General features: G+C 38.6%; 2 protein-coding genes across 2 annotated transcripts; one reads left to right on the forward strand and one right to left on the reverse strand.

Moving 5' to 3' along the window:
- Positions 1-3,143: 3,143 nt before the first annotated feature.
- Positions 3,144-4,768, forward strand: LOC129300704 (ervatamin-C-like). Its single transcript, XM_054939280.1, has 2 exons — positions 3,144-3,646; positions 3,972-4,768. The coding sequence occupies exons 1-2, from the start codon at positions 3,196-3,198 to the stop codon at positions 4,559-4,561; spliced, it is 1,041 nt and encodes a 346-aa protein (XP_054795255.1). The 5' UTR covers positions 3,144-3,195; the 3' UTR covers positions 4,562-4,768.
- Positions 4,769-11,735: 6,967 nt separating this feature from the next.
- LOC129300705 (glucosidase 2 subunit beta) lies at positions 11,736-14,451 on the reverse strand. The gene is made up of 6 exons (XM_054939281.1): positions 14,227-14,451; positions 13,971-14,084; positions 13,102-13,197; positions 12,398-12,556; positions 12,170-12,313; positions 11,736-12,071 (listed from the first exon to the last, which is right to left on the reverse strand). The coding sequence occupies exons 1-5, from the start codon at positions 14,327-14,329 to the stop codon at positions 12,210-12,212; spliced, it is 576 nt and encodes a 191-aa protein (XP_054795256.1). The 5' UTR covers positions 14,330-14,451; the 3' UTR covers positions 11,736-12,071; positions 12,170-12,209.
- Between the last annotated feature and the right edge of the window lie 138 nt (positions 14,452-14,589).

Genomic DNA, 14,589 nt, shown 5'->3' on the forward strand with positions numbered 1-14,589 from the left:
GTCTTTTTCCCAAACACCCCCCCAAGAAAAAAAGAAAAACAAAAACAAAAGGTTCTTTGTCACTTACCCTTTTTCAAATTACAAGATGAGTTAGTTTATATTTAGAATTGATCCGTCTAATATCTTTTAGTGTTTCGTGCATTATACTTTACTGTATCATTTACTCATTAACTTTATAAATGTTCTTGATACTTGAATTGGTCGTCTAATTTGTTTCCCTGTATTCCATAAGTTACTTGTCTGACTATTTCAAGTACTGGATAAGTACATACGTTGGCTTTCAAAATAAAGGAAAAACCAAAGAAGAACCCACTCATCTCTTCCAATTCGTCATTAATTTTACTTAAAATCAAAATATCTTTAATATAATAAATATTGAAATTTTGTTTTAATGGAAAACGATTGGTATTTTAGCCTTAAATAAATAAATGGGTTCAGGTCATCTACCATTAAAGAACTTAGAACCGTTTCTCTTCTTTTTTCCCCCCCTATATCTCCTCATAGCTTTGAGTCACAATCAAGAGAGGTTCTTTTTTTTATTTAAAAAATCATTTATAACATATTGTGCGTCTTTGTGAGATAAAGGGGATATGGAGAAATCGTAGCAGAAATCCAAGTGACATCTTTTCTAGGTTAATGGCAATAAAATTAAATTTTGGATGCACCTGAAATCCTCACCTCCTATGCCACAGATTAAATTAAAGTTTATTTTCTCTTAACATATTAATTAGGACCAAATTAAGGTTTGGCAATAATTAGGTCCAACTAATTAAGGGGTAATTAGTGGTCTTCAGACGAGAGAGAACAGTACAAGATCGGGGTATGCATAATGCATGTGGTTGAACATTTGATTATTACTTTGGGAGGAGTAGTTATGCATGGTGGGTGAGTCATTAATAAATTACTAATTAATAATTAATAAACTAAGTTAAAAAAGCATCAAGAGTATGGATAGAGTAATAAGATAATATCCGGGTGCTTGATTCAATTGGTTCTCGAGTTCAAATTTTGTACATTGTTGATAATAATAGTCTTATAGAGGGATTTGAATTAGTTCGAGTAAGTGTTGATAATACTCATGTTTTTCAAGATACCAAAAGATGGAATGAAAAACAAAAGATAATTAGAATTTTTATGGATATGAGCTGTGAAAGAGAATGCCCTCCTCTCTCTTCCCATGTGATTTGTTTGCAAGTTCTACGCTTTCTTTCCTTTGTCTCCAAACCATTCCCACATGTAGGGTATATGCCCTCTCTCTCTCTCTCTCTCTCTCTGCGCGCGCTTCTAGGCATCTTCTTCCATGGATTGGAATTTTTCGAGTTCTTAATTGATACACAAAAGAGCTTGACAAGGCCCTAATCGTGATTACAGATCAGGAAAGCGTCTATTTATTACATACATACTATATGTAGATATGCATGTTCGTATTTATTTATGTTTTCTCCTTGATCTGTAATCAAGCAATTGCCTGCCAGCACAGGGCATCTTCATGGACTATCACTGTCATTATTAATTTATTAATTACCATTTGGCATCTCTGTTTGTGGGCTCCCACTCTTCTCATCCGGGCCCTACTTTCTCTTCTCTCCTACTCTCACCATTACTGAGACACATGCATGTTTTGAATTTTGCAAGATATTTTCGCTTCAAATTTAGTGGATTTAATTTTTAGTCTAGTCAAGCAATTTCTTAAGTTGTAGCATAAGTAGAATCTGAGCTTATGGCAGCTGCCAGTGTATTTAATTACATGCTACATATGATTTCAAAACATGCCAACACATTCAGACCTCTTTCTTTTGAAAAATGATGACGAAAAGTGCCCCCGGAAACTGGTAAATTAATCAAAATTGCACAATCATATTGAGTTGTGTTTGCCTTCAGCATGTTAGAATATGAAGAATCCCAACTAATCCTGAACAAGGGGAATCCCCACGAAATGTAATGCCTTGAAGTTCATTAAATATGTTAAAGCGATCTGGTTGGCTAATTATCTAACTCATCATCTGTTGCATACATGATTAATTGAATAGTATTAGTCTTTGGAGAATGGACATGTGTTTTGGTTCATAATTGTGGTTTTTAGAACCCAGAACTTACAGTTAATCTCTAATTCCACCCCCCTCTCTGTTTCTTCTTCTTCTTCTTCGTTTTTTGGGGCTTACTTTTATACTGATCTGAGACGAGATCTAATGCAGACCAGTTTCTAATATAATAAAAAAGTACGTTTATACATATACTACTTAAAAAAAAAAAAAACATTCTAAGCCCGATTGTCAATCAGTTTTATTGGGAGAGAATTACATATATTGAACTTGTTTGGTGTAGAGGATGACGGTGGCAGTCATTTGATGTATAGCGGCCGCGATGCACAAGAGACGCATGCTGGTATTAAAGCTACTTGTTGGTTATAGCTAGCTTGAAAACCAAGGCACTCGCTAGTTTTAATATATACGGGCTTTGGACATTTTCAGGGGAACAGAGTCAAAACATATTCACATGCCCACGTAATCTTCATCATTCCCTTCTGCGCCAAACGGCCAAATTGAAAATTTGATTTTGTCACTATCATTGCCACGGCTTTTGGATGAAAGTTAACAACCTCAGACGGCAACTCTTAGACCTGGACTTCTGGGAGAAGTTGTAACACAATATATATATATATATATATATAGATAAATATATGCTGTTCATGAGTTTTTGATCATCAACTCAACCAAATTGTTCTAGCGGGTTGATAGTGCTTACACGGGACGTTTCTGGTAATCAATTTCGTTTCGGGGAGAAATAACACTGATTCATTCCGATCTTTGTATTTAACTGACGAATTCTAAAATCCTCAGGTTGTCCGCATTACAGCTTAACCAAATATGAGATGCACTGACCAACTCTGGAATATACAATGATAGAAGGAAATACTAATCAGACATTCAAACGTGCGGGTTCTGTCTATATTGATCTTTTTTGGGTTAGAAAACCATAAGCAAGTTAACAACCTAAGCATCTTTCTAGCCACGCAGAGGAGAAGATGAAATATGCAGTCTTGCCTTGTTAAAACTCTCGAGTGCGAAAGGAATGAGAACAGCAAGATGTGTAAAGAATGCAAAACTCGCAGCATACTGCTACCGCATATATTAAATATTCATGCACGTATCATGTACATACCCTCTCATACTACATCCGCATAATTAGCCAGTCATGAAGACAACCACAACATCCCCCATTGTTATCTTCTACCTTCTTACTTTGTTCTGCAACTTATGGATAACAGCAGCGAGAGGGGTATGTCCTAACACTTCCAAGAGTGACGAGACTGAGACAGAAGTGGTCAGGAAGAGGTATGAAGGTTGGCTGAAACGACATGGCCGACAATACGAGGATAAGGAAGAATGGGAAGCCCATTTTCGCATTTACCAAGCCAATATCAGGTTTATTGAGTGCGTCAACGCCCAGAATTACACCTATAAGCTCACAGACAACAGATTTGCTGACATTACAAACGACGAGTTTAGAAGTAAATATCTTGGTTCTCGACCTACACAGCAATTACAGACACAATTCCGGTATGAAAAGCATGGGGCGTTGCCAGAAAGCATAGATTGGAGGAAGAGAGGTGCAGTCACCCCCATCAAAGATCAAGGCCAATGCGGTAAAGTTTCTTGCAAAAACAAGTTCATGGTTTAGAAGAACCCAAGAACAAACAAGTACACTATTACCATGCATTCCCCAAATATTTGAATATCATAATACACGAAACAAGCATATAAGATATATAAGAGCATGGAGGCATGAACAAAAGTAACCGAGATCCTTAACAAAATATATGAAGAGATCCTTGTAGTCTGCTGATATTTATCAAATGCTGATTTCGGTTGCTAATACTTCATTCATTCATTCATTCATTTATTTTTGAGTATGTTTTGAATCTCGGAGCCAGCTGAGAAGTAAATCATGGCACAAACCTTTTGATGCAGGAAGTTGTTGGGCATTCTCTGCAGTGGCAGCTGTAGAAGGCATCAACCAAATAAAGACAGGGAAGTTGGTGTCTTTGTCTGAGCAAGAACTTGTAGACTGTGATATTAATGGTGGGAACCTAGGCTGCCTAGGTGGCTACATGGACAAAGCATTTACTTTCATCGAGAAGAATGGAGGGATCACCACTGAGAAAGACTATCCTTATAAAGGGACAGACGGTACCTGTGATAAAGTCAAAGCTGCTCGTCATGCTGTAAATATAAGTGGCCATGAAAATGTTCCTGCCAACAATGAGGAGAAACTGAAAGCTGCAGCTGCTCATCAGCCTGTCTCCGTAGCAATTGATGCAGGTAGCTATTACTTTCAACTTTATTCTAAAGGTATCTTCAATGGCACATGCAGAAAGGACCTCAATCACGGAGTAACAATAGTCGGGTATGGCAAAGAAGATGGTCAGAAGTACTGGCTTGTGAAGAATTCTTGGGGTGAAGAGTGGGGTGAAACTGGTTACGTTAAGATGAAGCGTGATGCTATGGATAAAAGGGGCATTTGTGGCATTGCCATGCTACCAAGCTACCCTGTCAAATAATAAGGTGTCCGATGAAATGCAGAGTAAAATAACGCAATTAGTCCATTAAAATAAGTAGGCTAGGCTTATCAAGCAGACTAGAAGTTATGATGGACAGAATGAAATAAATAATAATCAGAAAGTTCGCTGAACATATAGAAGTCACGAACTAATTATTCTGCAAGGACAGCAACTCATAATGTGGTACTATACATAAAACCTTTATCATTTTCCAGCTATAACAATAAACTTGCCAAATTTCTCTTGGCACTTGCACAAAGAAATTAGAATTTTAACCAGACAGTGAAGAATAAATTCCATCACTCGTATGCTAAGTCTTTCTCACATGATAAAACAACAACAACAACAAGAAAAAGCCTTATCTCGCACGAAAAAAACTAAACAAAACCTAACTTCAATCTTTTGCAAAGGCACGACCTTAGTATTGCACTTCCAAGCTTCAAAGAGAAAGGCTTGTCCTCCTTGGGGGTGATTTTAGGGATGATGACACCTTATTCACAACACAGTTTCTACTATGTGTAGTTAGCCTGTTCAGCTTTAGGAATTTTATTGGCAGCTCTGTAAATAACAGCAAAGATCCAGGTGTTGTAAAAATACGTTACACTGCACAAGCTATTTTCCACAGGTAACCGCTGGCCAAACCCTGTCTTACTCCCAATCTGCCCAAATCATTTCCAACAGTAATACATAGCAGCCTCCGCAAACTGATGGACAGCACTAAGTAATCATAGTAGACAATAGATAATTACCCGTTCCACACTCCAGAAGATGTCAGATTGATTGCATCCCTAGTAAAATATTAGAAATCTGATGTGACCGTGAGATATGGTCAGACTTATAAGAGGAGATCAAGGGGGCAGTTGGGTGTAGAAAGGAAATACCCATTGGGTTAGGATTAATATCCTGAGGGTCCAGAAAAGAAGGATTATGCCATGATGTTTTGGTAGGGTGGCTTAGATTTAGTCTCGATATTGAAGTCACCTTTTTGCTTGCTTTATTTGGCTGTATTATTTTTGTTGGCACTCAAGGATGTTTTAGAGAAGTTAGACAGAAGTGAGGAGAGTGCTGGTCTCTCGAACACCAGTGAGAGACCTTTTCTTGTTGCTGTGTTCTTCCATTTAGTTTGTAATTTCAGTTGTTGGGAATAGGGTTTTGGCTAGAATCAGTGAGTTTCTCTTGTAACACTGATTCAGTTCATATGCATTAATATCAAAAACCTCAGAATTTCCCTCATTTATTTCTCTTTGCATTGAAAGCTTGGTTCTATTAGTTATTTAGAGCAGAGCTCTAACAATTGGCATCAGAGCCGTGCAATCCTCGGACCTTCTAATAAGCGCAAGAGAGATGGCCGAAAGAGTGCAGTACTCCAATTCCGAGGTACAAGAGTTGAAAGAATCTGTTGGAGGACTATCGAAAGAAATGATCATGATGAAGGAGATGATGCAGACGATGCAAGATAAATTAGAGCAAATAGCAGAGAAACAGAAAAGTGCAGACCAACCTCCTGAACAAGATCAACCCAGCCATGAAGAGACTACAGGAAGCACCGGAGATCATGAAAAAGAAGTAGGGAAGTACAGGAAGCTGCAGTTACCAATATTTGATGGAGAAGACCCTATCGGGTGGCTTTTCAGAGTGGAAAGGTATTTTCGAATCAATGCTGTGGCTGAAATGGAGAGACTGGAAGCAGCCATCGTGTGCCTCGAAGGTAAGGCTCTTAACTGGTATCAATGGGTGGAAACTCGAGCACCTATCCGAGAATGGTCAGAGTTCAAGCAAGAACTTCTGCGTCGATTCCATCCCTCATAGCTTGGGGATGAATATGAGATGATGTTTGCAGTCAAACAGGAGCGTTCTGTGCGCGAGTATGTGGAGGAGTTCGAACGCGTATCAGCTATGGTGGGAGACGCATCAGAATCGTGTGTGGGGGGAGCATTTCGTGTAGGACTAAAACCAGAGATAAGGGCTGAATTAAAGCTCACGGCCGCCAGTACCCTTAGAGAAATTATGGAGATGTCTATTAGGGTGGATGAGAGGAATCAGGTAATAGAGAAGGCCAAAGACTCACGGTTTCTGCGAGGCCAGCGTTTTCAAAGTGGGCTTAAAAATGAATCAGCCCAAACTCCTTTCACACGGATCACTCATGTGGCTGAGCCCAGTAAAAGCATGCACACCTCTTCAATACACTCGGGACTCCAGAAACGGGCTAAGACAAAAACGGCAGACTCAAAAGTAGCGAGCAACACGACAGGAACAGCGTCGTCGCGTCCAGGGGGACGAACCCAGCGACTGTCAGACGTGGAATTAACTCGTCGGCGAGAGCTTGGTTTGTGTTTCAAATGTGCAGATAAATTCGGACCTAATCACATCTGCAAAAATAAAAATCTGCAAGTGATGTTGCTGGAGCTAGAGCCCGAGAAGGGAATCGAAGGCCATGAACCAATATGCACTGAAGATAGTGAAGAAGCCGAAGAAGATGAAACTCGAATGGAGTTATCACTAAACTCCATAGTTGGGTTTGGAGGGAATCACACTATGAAGGTATGTGGGAGACTAGAGAAAGCCGAGATTGTGATTTTGATTGATAGTGGGGCTACCCACAACTTCATAGCTGAGGAATTAGTCACTAAAATAAAAATTCCAGTGGAGGACATTGCCGTCTATTCTATCACTGTTGGGGATGGGTTTAGTATTAAAGGGAAGCAACGCTGCAATGACCTCAAGTTACAGGTACAAGGCCTGGACATTATTCAAACTTTCTACCCCTTTCCACTCAGTGGCGTGGATGTTGTACTAGGAGTTGAATGGTTAAAATCTTTAGGAGAAGTGAAGGTTAACTAGGGGCAACTGACCATGAAGATTGGTAAGAAAGGAAACAAGGTGTGTTTACAAGGAGATCCCGCTCTAACCAAGGCCTTGGTTTTCCTTAAGTCATTTATTCGATCCGTATAGAAGAGAGGGGAGGGGTACATGATCGAATATAATGGGATGAATAATGAAGAAACAACAGCTGAAACTATACAATTGGCGCCTGAAATTCAGAACCTCCTGGACCAATTCTCTATAGTTTGTCGACCTTTTGAAGGGTTACCACCAACTCGTTCTCATGATCATGCAATAGCAACCAAACCAGGCGAACAACCTCCTAACATACGGCCGTATCGGTACCCTCATGTTCAAAAAAATGAAATTGAGAAGATGGTGAAAGATATGTTGAGAGCAGGTATCATTCAGCCCAGTCAAAGTCCTTATTCAAGTCCAGTTTTGTTGGTTAAGAAAAAAGATGGAAGCTGGAGATTCTGTGTGGACTATAGAGCCTTGAACAAAATCATGGTGCCTGACAAGTTTCCCATACCGGCTATAGATGAGTTGTTAGATGAGTTAAAAGGAGCCGCCATCTTCACCAAGCTGGATTTGAAGTCCGGATACCATCAGATCAGAATCATGGCTGGAGATGAACATAAAACAGCATTTAGAACCCACGAGGGACATTATGAATTCAAGGTAATGCCCTTTGGTTTAACCAATGCTCCTTCCACATTCCAATCTTTAATGAATGAGATATTCCGAGAGCATCTTCGGAAATTTGTGCTTGTATTTTTTGATGACATACTTATTTATAGCCATGATTTAACATCTCACTTGAAACATTTGAAAGCTGTTTTGTCTATCCTGAAAGAGAACCAGCTAGTGATCAACCTTAAGAAGTGCACTTTCGCCCAACCAAAAATTGAATATCTTGGGCATATCATTTCCAAGGAGGGAGTGCAAGCGGATCCCAGCAAAATTGAGAGTATGGTGCAGTGGCCTAAACCCAAGAATGTGAAATCCTTAAGAGGGTTCCTAGGGTTGACAGGGTATTATAGAAGATTTGTCAAGAATTATGGAAAAATCGCTAGTCCTCTCACCGATTTACTTAAGAAAGATGCCTTTAAATGGACTCCAAAAGCTGAAGAAGCCTTCCAAAGTCTCAAGACAGCCATGACTTCTCTCCCAGTACTAGCTTTGCCTGATTTTTCCATCCCGTTTGAGTTGGAAACAGACGCTTCCGGGTCTGGAATAGGAGCAGTGCTGATGCAGAATGGCCGTCCAGTGGCATATTTCAGCCAAAAGCTCTCTAACCGTGCTCAACAATGTTCCATTTATGAGAGGGAACTTATGGCAATTGTTATGGCGGTCAAGAAATGGCGACACTACTTATGGGGGGAGAAATTTGTCATCCGGACAGATCAGAAAGCTTTGAAGTTTCTGCTGGAACAGAGAATTGTAGAAGAAAGTCAACAGCACTGGATCACTAAATTAATAGGGTTCAAGTTTGAAATAGCTTACAAACCGGGCAAGGAAAATCGTGCAGCGGATGCACTTTCAAGGAAAGAAGAAAATCTGGAGATACATGGTTTTTCTTTATGGCAGCAAGGTGACCTTGAAGAATGGGAGAAAGAAGTACATGCTGATCCTAAGTTAAATGATATACTGCAAAAAGTCATTACCAAGCAAGGAAATTTGGAGGGATACAGCCTTGTGAAGGGTTGTCTACACTATAAAGGACGATTGATGCTACCAAAGAAGTCTATCAGAATTCAATTGCTCATGAAGGAATTTCATGATTCACCAACCGGAGGCCATTCGGGTTATTTGCGCACTTACAAGAGGCTTTCTACTGTTGTATATTGGGAAGGCATGAAAAAAGATATCCAACAATATGTGTCACAGTGCGACGTGTGCCAAAAGAACAAATATCAAGCATTAACTCCAGCTGGGCTGTTACAACCCTTGCCGATTCCTCAACAAATTTGGAAAGATATTAGCATGGATTTCATTATAGGACTTCCAAAATCCAAAAGACATGACGTCATACTTGTTGTTGTTGATAGGTTGACAAAATATGCCCACTTCTTGGCTTTGACCCACCCATTTACAGCAAAAGAAGTTGCTGAAAGATTCATTAATGACATTGTTAAATTGCATGGGTTTCCAAAAACAATTGTGTCAGATAGGGATAGGGTGTTTGTAAGTCAGTTTTGGAAGGAATTATTTAAGCAAGCAGGCACTCAGCTTTGTCTTAGCTCTGCTTACCACCCGGAATCTGATGGCCAAACCGAAGTCTTGAACAGGAGCTTAAAAACTTACCTGCGTTGTTTCACCAGTGAGAAACCAACCCAATGGGCGCAATGGTTACCTTGGGCTGAGTATTGGTACAACACAACTCATCATGGGGCTGCTGGAATGACACCCTTTAAGGCGGTGTACGGACGGGACCCTCCTACTTTTTTTAAGTTGAATGGGGAACCGTCAGGCATTGAAGCTGTCAATGAACAGATTCAGTCCCGGAATTCCATTATTGCCATTTTAAAGGAAAACCTCACTGTGGCGCAAGAAAGAATGAAGAAGCAAGCTGACAAACATAGGCGAGAGATATAGCTGGACGTTGGAGATTTAGTCTATGTCAAAATCAGACCCTACAAGCTGAAATCTTTAGCCAAAAGACTTAATGAGAAACTCAGCCCTCGTTTCTATGGCCCCTTCAAGATCATAGAGCAGATTGGACAGGTCGCATACAAGCTGGAACTTCCTTCCACAGCTCGCATTCACCCAGTCTTTCACATTTCTCAACTCAAAAAATCAGTTTGTTCAGCTATTGTCACTCCTACTATACCACCAGCACTTTCTGCAGAAATGGAGCTACAGGTACAGCCTCAAGACATATGCAAGGTTCGGAAACTTATGACAGGCCAGCTGGAGGTTTTAGTGAAATGGAGAGATTTACCCGAGTTTGAGAATTCATGGGAGACAGCTGACACCATTTCTCTCCAATTTCCAGATTTTCCCCTTGAGGACAAGGTGAGACTCTTAGAGGCAGGAAATGATGTGACCGTGAGATATGGTCAGACTTATAAGAGGAGATCAAGGGGGCAGTTGGGTGTAGAAAGGAAATACCCATTGGGCTAGGATTAATATCCTGAGGGTCCAGAAAAGAAGGATTATGCCATGATGTTTAGGTAGGGTGGCTTAGATTTAGTCTCGATATTGAAGTCACCTTTTTGCTTGCTTTATTTGGCTGTATTATTTTTGTTGGCACTCAAGGATGTTTTAGAGAAGTTAGATAGAAGTGAGGAGAGTGCTGGTCTCTCGAACACCAGTTAGAGACCTTTTCTTGTTGCTGTGTTCTTCCATTTAGTTTGTAATTTCAGTTGTTGGGAATAGGGTTTTGGCTAGAATCAGTGAGTTTCTCTTGTAACACTGATTCAGTTCATATGCATTAATATCAAAAACCTTAGAATTTCCCTCATTTATTTATCTTTGCATTGAAAGCTTGGTTCTATTAGTTACTTTAGAGCAGAGCTCTAACAAAATCAAATGGGACTGACGTTAACAGTCCAGCCAAGCAGATGAGAGGAGAAAACATGGGTTTTCTTTTGAGGAACTGAAAGGCAACCAAAACTTGAGTCCTTTAAAGTATGGCAAGACCAGAGTGAAAGAGATGGGATCTTTGGAGAGTGTAAGAAAAAATACAGGAATAGGCTATTGATGCCTTATCATGAGGTCGAGGTACAGAAGATTGCAAGATTTTTTAAAGAAATTTGCACTATTATTTTAGGAGGAAATCAAGAACAAAATGAATAAGGACAAGCAGTTCAGCAGGACTCAAGGGAAATGAAGTCAGTCATTTTTTCCCATAGTTTTTGGCTTCTAATTCAGCTGTAACAGCTTGATCAAGCCTTTGTAATAAAGGAACCCAGAAAAGCGAAGGGCATTGTTTTAAGTAAGGACAAAAGTGAAGGAGAATATCACTGCAGAGCTTGGCTGCTTTGATCACCATCTTGGCAGACCAATGTAGTACAGATGCAACTTGGGGCAAAACAAAAAAAGAACCTACAGAGATGATTTTGTTTATCAAGAGGTAAAGGGATGCAACTTACAAGGATAAGTATGGCATACACAGAGTGAACATAATGTGATGAGAGAAAAAAGGGTAGAAGATGCAGCTGTGTGCATTCATAAAATATCACTTTTTCCCCATCATGTCATGCACAATGACACCTTTAAATGGTAAAATGACAACACAATTAGCATATACAAAGTCAATAAATAACTTCTCTCTCATACCATCCTTTGCAGATAAAAGTTTACAGTAAAAAAGAAAATAAAAAAGATACACAAAAAATGACAGCAGTTGGAGATAAGGGGGTCATGAATGATGATCAAAGAGAAGTGTAATGGAAAACAAAACTATTAACATATGTTCCTCAATTTAACTCTAGGACCTCAATGACATTGGGATGTTTAATCCAATTGAATAGCATAATTGGCGAGGTTATTCATTTCATATCTTAATGTCATAACCCTGCATCAAATTAGGTTTTCTACATGTTGCCCAAATATCTAAATTCTAATAATATCTTAGATTTTTTGATCAGCTTCTTTCTTTCTTTCTTTCTTTCTTTATGTTCCCCCTTTTTGCTTGCCTTGAAAATTGTGTCATGGAAGTTCCCAATTTATGAAATGAGTCCTGACATCAGCTCATATGGAAGAATAGGAAACAATAATTAAAATCGGGCAAAAAAAATAAGAAATGGAAAACGGAGCAAAAGTATTTTAGAATTTTACCTGGGGTTTAAAATAGGCAAACAATAAGGACAACATCTGTTCAACGGTAATACCTCCTTCTATATCTCTTACGGCAATGAAAACACCAGAGAATGACAACAAAAATAACCAGAACCAGTTGAAGAATAATAGCTACCTTCAGTGCTGAAATCAGACAATTTAAAGACATATTTACTTATATATAGGTTTAAAAAGTAATGTGAAAACTCTCTAGGATGAAAAAGTTACCAGTAAGGTTATAAACTAACTCCTCTAACTTCACTCCATCCTTTGTCTTTTTTGCCCCACTAGAGATTGGATCAGATCTGTATTCTACATTTCCACCCATGACACATGTATTGGGACAATGGATGCTACCATCATACTCATCACTCCCATCACAACAATCTGCAGCAATACTGGATAAAAATTGGAACTTGAAGGCAAAAGAAAAATCCTTAATACCCTTGGCAGCACATCCAATTTGAATCTGTTTTAAGTAAAATTATGAGAGCAATTTGTACAAGAAGCATGATAAACCAGATTGGGCGCAACAGAATTTCTAGTTTTACACTAGTCATTTAATCTCACATAAGCAATGTGTTTAAATAGGTTTAAGACTCAGTAGAATAAAAGCAACAATTATCAAGAAATCTTTTGTCAAATCCCCTTAACTACTTAGCTTTATTGATATTGAAGAGTGAGGAAATAGAGACGAAAGGCAAAAAAACTGTAGTGCAAAGTTAGGTTCCTCAAAATTCTTATAAACCTTGAAAGGAAGACATTTACTACCCATCTCAAGAACACAATGCTTCTATGTGGGAACAAAATGTTATACAAAAAGCATGCCTTAAGTAGCAACTCCGAAAAAATAAATTGGAAAAAAAAATAGCAAGGGAGAAGGAGAGAAAAAAAAAATATAAAATTTAACAAATGAGACCTTTTTTGCTTACCACAAAATAGATCATTAACGCGAGAAGAAAATATGAACTGTGGCTTGCTTCCTAAGTTTTGACAATAAAATTTTCCAGTTGGACAAGCTGAAGTTCCTGTAATCACAAAAACAACACTGTGCTATCAACAATCAATTAATGTATTTTATTTACAAGCAACAATCAAGTAATAAATCGTAGGGAATTTTAATAAAAGTACAAGTATATCAATTTTTTTTTTTTTTGGGAACATATGAAGGCGTGGTCATTACTTAACATATTTTATTTTACCCACAGATATTACTACACACACACGTCTCTGTTAACACATGGACTAGAAAGAGAACTACGACTGTGTCAGCTGGCAGCAATAGACAGTGTCTAAATATTAAATAATAATAGAAAGTATTAATAACTAAATCAGAAAATTAAGTTAAGCATTACCACTGTAGCAGAGTAGCTATCATACAGGATTCCTTCTTGTCAAAATTTAGCTTAACCAGAAAAGAAATCAGAAAGGAAGAACCGGACACATTTTGAAGCATAAGCGGGGGACCAAACAGAGAAAACACGTGAACTCATTCAGTATAACACTGGACATAGAAGTAATGAAAGCATAGACTCATGATTTTCTGAGCTCTGAATTCAAATTTCAAACAAAGAACAACAAATTAGGATTAAAACGACCATAAACCATCATTTCCCTAGACTACTAGGAAACACGTTAATAGAATCTTCCATAATCCCTTGATCGCCTGAAAAGGTTAAGTTCATATTTCCTTTGATCGACTTCGACAGTACCATAACATGTAATTTGATACCCAATATGCAAATACCTATATCTTAAACTTCCACATTTAAGTTATGATTTTAGGGACTATAACTGGTACCAGGTTCATCAGTGCCATCGGTGCAGTCGCAAAAATTGTCATTGAGACGATGTCTGGGAAAAGATTTTGTTCCATCCTTGCATTTGATCAATTCTGACCTGTAATATTTCTCATCTGCATCCACAGAACCCAATTAAAATTTTTAACAAAAGATTAACAATAATAGCTAAATGGCGCACACCCACTACTTAAAAGGTTCAAACTTCATTTATTTCAAACAAGGTACTGCATAAAGACGAAGGATATCCAGAAATACCTAGGGGGTGAACTCCAAGGAGAGGAGGGTGTGAGAAGCAATAAGCTGTAGAAGCTAGAAGGAACGAGAGGCAGATGAAATGGACGAGGCAAGATTTTCCCATCTTAATGTCGGAGAATGTTTCTGCTCTCACTTCTCACAGACGAGCCAATGTATATCCAGCTGCGTTCATTGTAGCTGTAGTGTTGACTTGGTCGTCTTTTTCAGCCTAAACCGAAGGGAACGTCTCCCGTCAACAATGAGAACTGAGAAGAAGTGTGATTTATTCAGATTATCGGTTATCATTTTTTTACTTCCTAAGCAAACCTTGACATAATAAGGGATTTAGAATTTTCAAAATTATTTACATTAAAGTTAGAAAAT

This window comes from Prosopis cineraria, unplaced genomic scaffold, assembly GCF_029017545.1.
Source record: "Prosopis cineraria cultivar Desert tree isolate PC_DT_omini unplaced genomic scaffold, ASM2901754v1 PC1713, whole genome shotgun sequence".
In the NCBI taxonomy this organism is placed as follows: Eukaryota; Viridiplantae; Streptophyta; class Magnoliopsida; order Fabales; family Fabaceae; genus Prosopis; species Prosopis cineraria.